General features: G+C 49.4%; 1 protein-coding gene across 1 annotated transcript in view; it reads right to left on the reverse strand.

The window, feature by feature from the left end:
- Positions 1–12,755, reverse strand: part of LOC140429126 (probable ATP-dependent RNA helicase DDX60) — a 205,073-nt gene that overhangs the window by 78,347 nt on the left and 113,971 nt on the right. Inside the window, exons 16-19 of the mRNA XM_072515726.1 lie at positions 11,766–11,915; positions 10,233–10,352; positions 7,868–7,963; positions 4,680–4,795 (exon numbers count right to left, since the gene is read on the reverse strand). Of these exons, the coding sequence (XP_072371827.1) occupies positions 4,680–4,795; positions 7,868–7,963; positions 10,233–10,352; positions 11,766–11,915 (482 nt within the window). The remainder of the gene's footprint in view (positions 1–4,679; positions 4,796–7,867; positions 7,964–10,232; positions 10,353–11,765; positions 11,916–12,755) is intronic.

Here is a 12,755-nt window from a genome sequence, read left to right on the forward strand (position 1 = left end):
TAACCTGGTGTCGGAAGACCTCTTACTGTGCTCACCCCAGTCCAACGCCGGCATCTCTATTTGGTGGCGTATAGGCTACTCCTATCAGTGACTTTTTTGCCTTACTAGTCCTGATTTCCACCCAAATGGCTTCAAACGTATCCTCCATAGCACCCTCACTACTGCCCGGATGTCATCCTTAAATAACAGAGCTACACCACCTTCCTTACCATCCACTCTGTCCTTCCGAATAGTTTGATGCCCTTGGTTATTTAACTCCCAGTCGTGACCATCCTTTCACCATGTTTCAGTAATGGCCACTAAATCATAGTCATTCACGATGAATTGCGCCATCAACTCATTTACCTTATTCCGAATACTACGAGCATTCAGGTAAAGTACACTTATGTTGGCTTTTTTACCTCTGTTTTGAAACTTAACACCTCGATCAGTAACCTTTCCTAAGTTATATTTCCTTTTAACTTTTCTCCTAATTTTCCTTGTCGTTGAATGGATATCTTCATGTAACAACCTGCTGCTTCGCTTTCCATTTATGTTTTTACTTCCTGTTTTATTCCTTTAGTATTACTGGGCCTATTCACTGAGCTCTCCTCAGTCACTGTACCCTGTACTGTGGACCATTTTGATTTTTGACTCTGGCTTCTCTGCCTTACACTTTCCCCTTTACTGCCTTTTGTTTCTGTCCCCGTTTTACATCCCTTCAACTTTCTGCATCTGTTCCCATCCCCCTGCCACATTAGCTTAAACCCTCCCCAACAGTTCTAGCAAACACCGCCCCTAGGACATCAGTTCCAGTCCTGCCCAAGTGCAAACCGTCCTGTTTGTACTGATCACACCTCCATCAGAACCGGTTCCAATGCCCCAGGAATTTGAATCCCTCCCTCTTGCACCATCTCTCGAGCCACGCATTCAGTCTATCTATCCTGCCATTCCTCCTCTGAGTAGCTCGTGGCACTGGTAGCAATCCTGAGGTGACTACCTTTGAGGTCCTACTTTTTAGTTTAACTCCTAACCCCCTGAATTCAGCTTGTAGGACCTCATCCCATTTTTTACCTTTATCGTTGGTGCCTTTATGTACAGCTGGCTGTTCATCCTCACCCCCCAGAATGTCCTGCAGCCGCTCTGACACATCGTTGACCTTCACCAGGGAGGCAACATCCCATCCTGGAGGCTCGATTGCGTCGCAGAATCGCCTGATTATTCCCCTTACGATTGAGTCCCCTATCACTATAGCCCTGCCATTTTTCTTCCTGCCCAGCTGCGCAGCAGAGCCAGCCACGGTGCAAAGAAACTGGTTGCTGCTGCTTTTCCCTGGTGAGCCATCTCCCTCAACAGTATCCAAAGCGGTATATCTGTTTTGCAGGGAGATGACTGCAGGGGACACCTGCACTGCCTTCCTACTCTTGCTCTGTCTTTTGGTCACCCATTTTCTATCTCCCTCAGTAACTTTCACTGCGCTGAGACCAACTCAGCGAACGTGCTATCCACGACCTCCTCAGCATCGCAGATGCTCCAAAGTGAGTCCATCCGCAGCTCCAGAGCCGTCAAGCGGTCCAACAGGAGCTGCAACTGGACACACTTCTTGCACGTGAAGGAGCCAGGGTCAGTGGACGTGTCGCTGTGCTCCCACGTCGCACACGAGGAGCGTGACACGGGGCTGGGATCTCCTGCCATGTCTTAAACCTTAGGTTAAGTTATACAACTACAATGCCAAAAAACAGAAGAACCTGCCATTGCATCTTTTGCCAATTATTGTAGATTCATGAGGAGGGATTCCGGCCAGTTGGCGCTTCCGCGATTCTTCACGGACCCGCGAGTCCCGCGCACGAGGTCGACGTGGCGCCAGTCGGGGGCCCCTGAAATAGGTCCCCGCGGCGATTCTCCATGGTCAACCGGCCGAACTCCCGCTGGCGTGGTTCACGTGTGGTACCACCCGGCGGGAGCTCGGACCCGCGGCAGCGGTGGCGGTCCTGATGGGGGGGCGGGGAGTATCTGACTCTGGTGGTGGGCCTCAGCGGTTGAAAGGCCCGCGATCGGCGGGCACCAATCGGTAGGCCATTGCAATCTGGGAGGGAGCTACCTTCCTCTGCGCGGGCTCGCTGTGTGGCTTCGCCATGTCGGCGGCGCCCGCGCCGAGGTGCGCCACCATGCACATGCCCGGACCCGCTTGTGGCCACCGTGCGTGTGCGCGGCCGTGCGGTCTGGCTAGCAGTTCCCCGCCAGCAGCCAGAGCTGCGGGGCGCATGCTGGGGCTCTGCTAGCCCCCTGGATAACGGAGAAGCACCCTGGATCTTCGAGAAAGAATCCAGAGTGATTCTCACCCATTTTCCAGCAGGAATGGGCATTTAGTCCCCAGAAGGAAGAATCCCATCCCCGGTCTCTGGTTCTCTATCTTTGCACCAACAGGAACAGCTTGTTTTTTAATTATTTCACAAGATGTGGGCTCCGCTGGATAGAAAAGCATCTATTGCCGAACACCAATTGTCTTTGGGTTGATGGCCGTCCTGAACCTCTGCAGTCCCTGTGGTGTAGGTGCACCCACTGTGCTTTCAGGATTTTGACGCAGCGCCAGTGAAGGAACAGCGATCCATTTCCCAGTCAGGATGGGGTGTGATTGGGAGGGGAATTTCCAGCGGGTGGGGTTTCCAGGTGTCTGCTGTTCTTGCTCTTTCTAGGTGGTAGAGGCCACCGATTTTGAAGGTGTCGAAGTAGGCCCGACGAGTTTCTGCAGTGCAACTTGTAGGTGGTACACACAGCTGTCACTGTGCATCAATGGTGGAGGGAGTGAATGTTTGTGGATGGGGTGCCAATCGAGTGGGCTGCTTTGTCCTGGGTGGTGTCGAGATTCCTCGAGCTGCACTCATCCAGGCAAGTGGAGGGTTGATGCGCGATCAATTACATTCAAGGCGAAGTGATTTCATAACTGAAGGCTATATCTACTTGAACCTTTTCCCCAGCAGCTTCGATACAGAAAGTGAAGGCTGCTGGGACGGCACCGTCCCGTATATCCCGCCTTCAGGGCGGAGCTATGTCATACAGCCAATGGTAGACTCCTGGGTCTAACCAATGGTCATCAGTCTCTCAGGTACCGCAATACCTGGTACTACCACAAGGGTATTTCATCAAATTCCTGACTTTAGGGAGTCAGGAGATGAGTTACTGGCTGCAGGATTTCTAGCCTTTGACCTGCTCTGGTAGCCACAGAGAGCACGATTTAACTAAATGGGAACATGGTCCCATAGCGAGGGTGTTTAGATTCGTGTTTCCCGGCACTCACAGAGCCAAGAAACAATGTTATCTAACGTCGCTCAGGGCAAATAGGGGCCTTCAGCGGGGAATGTGCGGATACAATCGCACACAGCCCTGTTTTCTGCATTGAGGATTTCCGCTCTTTGGAATTCCTAGATATTGCGAGACATTGGGCTGGATTCGCTGGCCCCGACGCCAAAATCGCGTTCGGCGCATGTCCGGAGAATCCAATTTCCCGACAAAATTGGCGACGCTTTTGGGGAGCCCCCTCCAGGTATCGACGACCTCGGGCCATTGCCTGAGGCCCGCCCCCCCCGATGCTCCGCCCCCGACTAGCTGAGTTCCCGATGGCCCAGGACACGTGTGGTTGCGTCCGGGACTATTTCGTGGGCCGGGTCCGCGAGCGGCCTCCACCATGAAGCACAGCGCGACCACAGACCCGGCAATTCTCCAGGCCGTATCGGCAGCTCGGGCCGGGTGCTCTCCGCTGCCTCCCTGCTAGCCCCTGGCAAAATGGGGAATCGGTGGCCATTTTGTGCCAGTTTTCCTGGCGTAAAAGACCACGGTTCCCACGGCGGCGTGCAGACATAGCCCCAAAATTGGAGAATCCAGCCTATGTTGTCCTGATCTCTGACCCGATCCCTGACAACCCCCCAAGCTCCAACTCACTACGGCAGAGTCCCCGGGCCCCCCCACCCGCTGCGCTTCCCCCAACACCCGCACAGGGTCCCAGGATCGAATCCCACCATGGCAGGTGTTCAAATTTGAATTTCATAATAATCTGGAATTAAAAGTCTAACGATGACCATGAAACCATTGCCGATTGTCGGAAAAATCCATCTGGTTCACAAATGTCCTTTAGGGAAGGAAATCTGCTGCCCTTAGATGGTCTGGCCTACATATAACTCCAGAGCCACAGCAATGGGGTTGATTCTCAAATGCCCTCTCCCACCCCCACTGAAATGGCCGAGCAAGCCACTCAGTTCAAGGGCAATTCGGATGGGTGAGCGATGCCCACATCCCAAGAACGAATAAAAAAGATCATAATTACGATGAAGTAGGGATTTCTTTCCACTGGCAGCAGCAAAATATTGCAACTTGTGTTAGTCCCATCAGAGTCATAGAGTGATTCAGCAATTATTGTGCCAGTGCTCGATGTTTGCAAGAACTGTCCAAAGAATCCCACTTATGATAGCCCAGCAAATGTATCTTTTTTCCAATTCCCTTTTGAAAGTTTTGAACCGTTTGCCGCCGCCCATCCTGGATTCTAGACCATAACAACTCTGCCTTTCTTTTTGACTGCTGAACAAAATGCCCTCCTGATTAAATGAGACCCGAATCTATATCGAGTAGAAATTAAATATGACACGAAATGGCATGCTTAGCTATTGGAGAGAATAGAGATGTGAAACGAGTTAATGCCGAATTACTGGGTCAGGTCTTCTGGGTTGCTGATAGTTGCAGACAAGGCCAGGAAAGGGCACCGGATTAACGCCAAGAGATGTTCCCAGACTTCTGCACCAATTTCTCCACCCAAGCAATGAACCTGTAACACAAAGACAACACGTTCACACTTTCACATCACACTGCCCTCTGAGTCAATGATGAGGAGGGAAACAAATGATTAAAGGACATTTTGGGTCATGGTATTGACGGATGCCGAACCAAATTTGGTTTTAGTTATTGGATAGCTCTTTCAGAGAGCCAGAACCAGCAAGAGGGGCTGGTGGCCTGGTTCTGCGATGTTTGGATAGAATAAGACTCCGCCAATCTACCCAGGGTTACTTGAAGTGCGCACAGTGGGAGGAGGCTCTTGTGAATCCTGAACACCAGCACAGGGCTGAATGGCCTGTCGCACATTCTGTGTGGTTCCAGCAGTTGTGGCTTCCAGAGTGCAGGGCTAAAAGATTACACGTCGGATTCCTATTGACACAGAGAGTTGCAAAGATGCGGGAATCATTTCCAGGATCAGTGGCCGAGGCAGAAAAGGATGAAGATTTGATTGGAGAGGTTGAACGAAGACGAGTGAGGGCAGCATGGTGGCGCAGTGGGTTAGCCCTGCAGCCTCACGGCGCCGAGGTCCCAGGTTCGATCCCGGCTCTGGGTGACTGTCCGTGTGGAGTTTGCACATTCTCCCCGTGTTTGCGTGGGTTTCGCCCCCACAAACCAAAGATGTGCAGGGTAGGTGGATTGGCCACGCTACATTGCCCCTTAATTGGAAAAAATTAATTGGGTACTCTAAACTTATTTTTAAAAAACAAAGATGAGTGTTTGAAGGCATTTGGGAACATAGGAACAGGAGTAGGCCATTCAGCCCCACGAGCCTGTCCCGCCATTTAATGAGATTGCGGCTGATCTGTGGCCTAACTACCTGCACCCATGGAGGATAGACATCAGAACAGACTGGGAGGACTAACTGACCTGTTTCCATATCATAACGTCTATGTACAGATGTCCCACATATTCCAGCGGGGTTTCAGCTGTGTGGTTATCAGGGGCGATGGGGGGGGGGCAAACTCGAGTGTGCTTCACCCGATGCCAGGGTTATGTAGCTACATTGTGTACCTTGTGTTGCCCTATTATGTATTTTCTTTTATTCCCTTTTCTTCCCATGTACTTAATGATCTGTTGAGCTGCTCGCAGAAAAATACTTTTCGCTGTACCTCGGTACACGTGACAATAAACGAAAATCCAAAATCCAAAATCAAGTGACTTTGAGCCCAATTAGTCCAACGAGCAGGGCTGAGACGTGTTATTAAAGTGCAGATTAGGAATCCTCTACAAAAACTATCATCACACAAATAAGTCAGGCAAGAACTGGAGTGACACCAGAACCAGCTGCTACATTGGTCAGGAAAGATTTAACAAACTGGTATTCTTTTCTCCAGAGAGGGGTGAACAATAGAATTTACCATGATGATAATAGGGTTTGATAGGATAGACCTGGAGAAGGTGTTTCCATTGTGGGGGAGATCGGAACAAGGAGGTATCGCTGTAAGCCTGTCACTCATAAATCTCAGAGGGACTTCAGGAAAAACCTCCTGATCCAGAGAGTGCCTGGAATGTGGAATTCCTGACCACAGGGAATAGTTGAGGTCAAATACATCGATTAATTTCGTGGGAGGCTGAATAAACCCATAAGAGGAAAAGGAATAGAAGGATACGCTGATGAGGTAAGATGGAGGGGAGTGGAAGGAAGCTCCTGTGGAGTATAAATGCCACCATGGACCACTTGGGATGAATAGTTTGTCCTGTGCTCTAAATACTTTGCAACTATCTCTAGCTTCAAGTGATCCACACAGCAGTGATTATTCTTCAACTTGTTGGACAATTTACATTGGGATTTGTCATGTGAGAGCACCTTTAAGAAATGGATGTTTAAGCAATGTACCTTTAAGAAGTGGAGCTGATCATATTACTGAAGTGATGTCAGAGGATGGGGGGAGCTGAGCTCTACTTCTGCTTTTTAGTTTCAGTTTGAGAAAAGCTTGGGTGTGTCTGTGTTTTTCAGTGAGCTGCATCTGAAGTTTAAACAAAGAGCTGTACTGTTGACCTCTGCCATCCAAGGACTATCTATGGATCATGTCTGCGTGTTCCCACTGGGCTGCATGAAGAAAACAAAGAGGCTGTAGCTGAAGTAACCAAAAGCAGCAGCACGGTTGAACCCTTTCTCACGATATATATTGAATGTAACCTAATGTGCTCCTTTGAAGGTTGGTTAAGTCTTTTGGATGTTAAAAGGACAGCTGAAACGATTACTTAGTGTTTGGGGGTTATCTTTGAATTAATGGGTGTTAAGATATTCTATGGTTGTTTTAAGAAGGTTAATTTGAGTTGATACAAGAAACATTGTTTTGTTTTAAAAAACACTTATCCATTTATGCTGTATCACACCTGTAGAGTGCGCCGTGTGCTCCCCACACCACAATCTATTAAAAGTTGTGGGTCAGTTGAACGCCATGCTACACTTTGGAGTTCTCTAAATTCTGACCCATAACAGATTCTACCAAAGGGCACCACGTCCCACTGTGGCTACTGGAAGCGGGTGGGAAGAGGATCTGGCTGCGGCCAGAAGCTGCCCTTGGGATCTAAGCCCAATTGAGCATCAGGGTGGCCCGCACCTCCCAGAGCTGCCGGCCTAATCACAGGTTGTGCTTCATTAACCACTGGAAGAGGAGGCCACGGTGGAGCCTGCGGGGAGAAGGTAATGGCATCTCCACATTGAGGCACGCTGGAAGGCCGGGTAAGTTCTATAATTTACTGTGCCGACATCAAGGCTCGCAGAATCGGAAGGGTGAACCCCTCTGTGCCCCAGCACTGCCGAGGGCCTCGCCGTCTGCCGGTAACACTGGTGTGGAGGGAAGGAGGGAAGGAGAGGAGGCCTTTCCATATCAAACTAGTGGAGTAGCCATAAAGGTGTGCACCCGCCTATCCCCCACCCCTCACTCCCTTCCCTTCACAAACATGCTGGGGGGGGGGGGGGTCACCATGGTTTCTTGTTGGTCTCGCCATTTTGTGTTGGGTACCGATAAAATGCCAAGAAAATGCTGGTGGGGGGACAGAACGCAGCATTTAATTAGCCTCCCACCTCAGAAAAGTCCAGCCCTCAGTTTCTTACCTCGTCGAAAATCACATATTGAATCTTGTTGGCCCAATCCTGTAGGTGAGGAGACAGTAGGAGAATTTCTAAACACTGTGGGACCGTGACAAGGACCTGGAGATACAGGATGTACTGTCATCACAAGCAGAATTCACCAGTGTACACCCTCCATAAACCTATGTCCATTCAAGCTATGCGGCCCATATTCCATCATGGACTAAGTCTCATTCTCCATCACTCCATGCCCACCGACCTAATGTGGCTCCCGGTCCTTGGAAACCCCCATTTTCAAATTCTAACAGTCATGGAGTTGAGACCACAATCGGATCAACCATGATCAGAGCAGGTTCAAAGGCCCAGTAGTCTACTCCTGCCCCTACTTGTGTTTTGATGCTCAAGACCCTTTATAGCCTCGCACCCCTCCCTCCCAAATCTCTGTAATCTCCTCCAATCTGACAAACCTTGAAAGATTCTGTGCTGATGTGTCTGACCACAGCTCTGTATATAGTTAGCCATGTGACCTCCAACCAGCTGGTGGCGATAGAGATCTATCATGTGACTCGAGATACCTGCCAGTTGGTAGTAAGTCCTTCAAGAGGATAGTCGCACTAAGATTAGCTCCAGGATAATTCACTGAAATCATTTCGTAGCCATCATCTGTATCACAGTGTGATGAATGGTTACTACACCTTTAATGTAATGATCCCTTTAAGACCGGGTTTGGAACCCTGGGGGACTCCGCCTCCGGCTCCACCCCCCAGGGAGCCATATATAAGGTAATGTCCAGTGGGCAGTGTGCAGTGAGCACACCTCTCGGTAGCTGACTGGTTCTCTGCTAATTAAAGCCTTTGTATTACCAACCATCTCTCTCGAGTTGTAATTGAGGGTATCTCACATAGTTTGTTAGTTATATTTCCACACGTTTGTTAATAAATCATTCTTCTAATTAAAGAATGGCTGGGACCATGTGTCCCCCGCGCCGTCGTGAACTCGGCACATCGGGGGCGGAGCATCGGGGGACGGCCTTCAGGTGACATGTTGAGGCTGCCCCAATGGCGTGCGGCGCGATGACGCCGTTTTGGAGGGGGTGGAGCTTGCAAACAGGCGCCGCCCCCGATTTAGTCGTATAAAGGGACTCTCCGCCCGACCTCCGATTACGAAATCGGCCTCTAATGAAATGAAAAATGAAAATGAAATGAAGTGAAAATCGCTTATTGTCACAAGTAGGCTTCAAATGAAGTTTCTGTGAAAAGCCCCTAGTCGCCACATTCCGGCGCCTGTTCGGGGAGGCTGGTACGAGAATTGAACCGTGCTGCTGGCCTGCCTTGGTCTGCTTTAAAAGCCAGCGATTTAGCCCAGTGTGCTAAACCAGAGTTTAAATAAATAAGAGTATTTATACAGCACCTTCGATACATTAAAATGTTGTGAGCAGCACGGTTCAATTCCCGTACCAGCCTCCCCGGACAGCGCCGACTAGGGGCTTTTCACAGGAACTTCATTTGAAGCCTACTTGTGACAATAAGCGATTTTCATTTCATTATTATTGATGCCCGATCAATTACACAAAGACGAGAGTCGGATGTAATCGAGGCTTTATTACACTGAGATGTGTGGCCTCCTACAGCAGCTGACGAAATGGCTGCTGTACTGGGAGCACACATATTTATACTCCACCTACTGGGCGGAGCCAGCAGACAGGGATCTACCCCCGTACCTGTAGTACAGGGGCCTTACCGTAAAGCACCGATATCAACATCCTATATATACAATATATACATCAGTGGTGACTACCACAATTATTGTTGATGATTTGTTATTAATACTGCACTTATTAAGGAGGCCATTTGGCAATCCCGAGACCCAGAGCTTCCAGGTTGCTGTATAAACCCAATGTAAAGTCACCCCTGTCTAATCTGGGTCTGTTTGCGACTATATTCCCATAAGACAAACCCAAAACACCATCAGAATTTTTTTTTTTTTTTGTTCATGTGGGCATCGCTGGCCGTGCCAGCATTTATTACCCATCCCTAATTGCCCTTGAGGGGGCAGTTAAGTGTCAGCCACATTGCTGTGGATCTGGTGTCACGTGTAGGCCAGACCGGGTAAGGCCGGCAGATTTCCTTCCCTAAAGGGCCAGATGGGTTTTTACAACAATCGACAAAGGTTTCATGGCCATCACTGGACTTCTCATTCCAGATTTTTATTGAATTCAAATGTCACCATCTGCAGTGGGGCGGATTCGAACCAGGGTCCCCAGAGCATTACTCTGGGTCTCTGGTTAACTAGTCCAGTGAAAATACCACTATGCCACCACCTTTTGCCTTCTTGGCTTGTGTAAGCATCTTACTGACTATTAGATTATGTAATAGCACCAGGATTATACCTGACAATTATGCACGTTGTGCCTGTAGTCTCTTGTGAAGCATCCACACACCACCATTCCTTCGGGTAAGGACTTGGTAAACCTTCCATAGACGGTTGCCACCACCTGATTGACGAGGGCCTAATAGAAGGAGCAGATGATAAAAATGTATTTAAGGCTCGAGGTTCGGCTGAGTGCAACTTAACACAACTAGTAAGCCACCCTCTTTCAATCCTGCCTAGTCACAGCAGAGAGAGGGATTGATACACACATACACACTTCCTGTCCATTTCATATTGTATCGCATCTATTGAAATTAAATGAGAGGTTGGTTGCTATGTGGAATTCTCTGCTGAAAACCATTGTTGAAGCTAAATCCTGAAATGCTCTTTAAAGAATATCAGATGGCCTCTTGAAAAATACAATAGAGACGATGAATGATCAGAGGGAGGCTGGAACAAGATGAGGTGGGTCATGTGGACAAAGACTGCCAGATCTTGGTGACCCAAATGACATCTTCCTTTACGCAAACATCAGATTCAACTTCCCAACAAATCAGCACCTTTTTCGCCTGTAGTGTAAATTATTGCGATTATTTGAAATTTGATGTTCTTGCATTTGTCCTGATGAATGTAAGTTCCAAGAATATGGGAATCTTTATCCACAATTTAAAGCACAAACTGGTTAGTTTCTGAGAGCTGTCTGGCCCCTAAGGTGAAAAAGAGGGAGGGGGCGATTCTGTTTTTCATTGCTGTACCTCAATCAATCATTATCTGATAATCATCATCATACTGCTGTTTGTGGGAGCTTGCTGCGCTCAAATTGACTACTGCATTTCCTACATTACAACAGTGACTACACTTCTAAATGTACATCATTGGCTGTAAAGGGCTTTGAATCATCCGATAGTCATGAATGACATTTCATGACTGTCAGTCTTTTTTTCATTGTAGCTGAACCATGGGCGGGATTCTCCGATCATGGGGCTAAGTGTTGACAGCGTCGTTTTATGGGTCATCTGGCCCCTAGGATCAGGGATCCTGCACCGCACAGGGGGCCAGCACGGCACTGAAGAACCTCACGCTGCTCCAGCAGCCGATACCGGCGTCGGCACGGCCGCCGCGAGTCCGCGCATGCGCGTGGGTTGCCGTCTCCGCGCCGGCCCCGATGCAACATGGCGGAGACCTATAGGGGCCCGGCGCGGAGGAATATAGGCCCCCACCGGGATAAGCCCGCCCGCCGATCGGTCGGCCCCGATCGCGGGCCAGGCCACCGTGGCAGCCCGCCAAGAGTCGGATCCCCCCTTCCCCCAACCAGGCCGCCCCCCGCAGCATGAACGCCGAGATCCCGACGGGTCGGACCACACGAGAACGACGCCGGTGGGACGCGGCCGAATCGCGCGGGGAGAATCGCCGGGGGACCGTGTTGAGAATCAGCGGACCGGCATCGGAGCAGCGTCGCATGATTCGCCCCCCCCTCGGCGATTCTCCGACCCGACGCGGGGTCGGAGAATCCCGCCCCATGTTTCTGAGCTAACCAAATGTTGTTCCTTACCTTGGTGGGCGAAACATACACCACCACGCCAGTATCGCTGCTCCTCAACACCTTCTCCATACAGTAGTATGATGCGTAGGTCTTCCCTGATGAGGTTGGAGCCACAATCACTGCAGATTCATTGTTATCCACTGCATCTAACAGCTCTCTCTGAAATCCGATCGTAAAGATGTCTCAGACTTATTGCAACACTCTGACATAAAACAGTCTTTACAGCTTCCAGGTTGGTTGTCAAAAGTAGAGAAGCAGGTTACTTTTTAATACATGTTTCATTTCCATTGTGTCAAATTATTATGGGCAAGAGTGCAGAGAGTCATTATTTAGTGGACTAGGGGGAAGTACAGAGTCTGATTTTGAACAGTTCGACCAAATCTCCAATTAACCTTCTCGACCCGAAGAGGAACAATCCCGATTTCTCTGATATCTCCACATAATTCCAAACATTCTAGCAAATCTATTCTGCACCTGTTCCAAGGTCTGGACATCATTCTTAAAATGTGGTGCCCAGAATTGGACTCTCTTCTCCAGCCGTGACCAAGGCAGCGTTTTATGAAGGTTTCACACTATTTCTGATGAAAAATCATTCAGCTGTCTCAAAATCCTGGAACTCCCTCCCTAACAGCACTGTGGGTGTACCTACACCACATGGACTGCAGCAGTTCAAGAAGGCAGCTGACCACCACCTTCTCGTTGGCAATTAGGGATTGTCAATGAACGTTGGCCTGGCTAGAAACCTCCACACCCTACAAATGAATATATCGAGGAAAGATAGTTTAAAAGGCTGGTGTTTCGAAAGATCAACTGACGCTCACCAACCTCCAAGGTTTTTGTGTCGCTCCAGTTCTGTTCTCTTGAGCATCAGCCAATTTTAATCGCCCACGCCATTGATGGATGGACTTTCCGTCTCCTGGATCCTAAGCTCTGGAACTTCCTTCCTGTACCTCCCTCCACCTCTCAAACTCCTTAAGATGCTCTTCAACAGGCAGCACG

Source organism: Scyliorhinus torazame, chromosome 9 (genome assembly GCF_047496885.1).
Source record: "Scyliorhinus torazame isolate Kashiwa2021f chromosome 9, sScyTor2.1, whole genome shotgun sequence".
Classification (NCBI taxonomy): domain Eukaryota; kingdom Metazoa; phylum Chordata; class Chondrichthyes; order Carcharhiniformes; family Scyliorhinidae; genus Scyliorhinus; species Scyliorhinus torazame.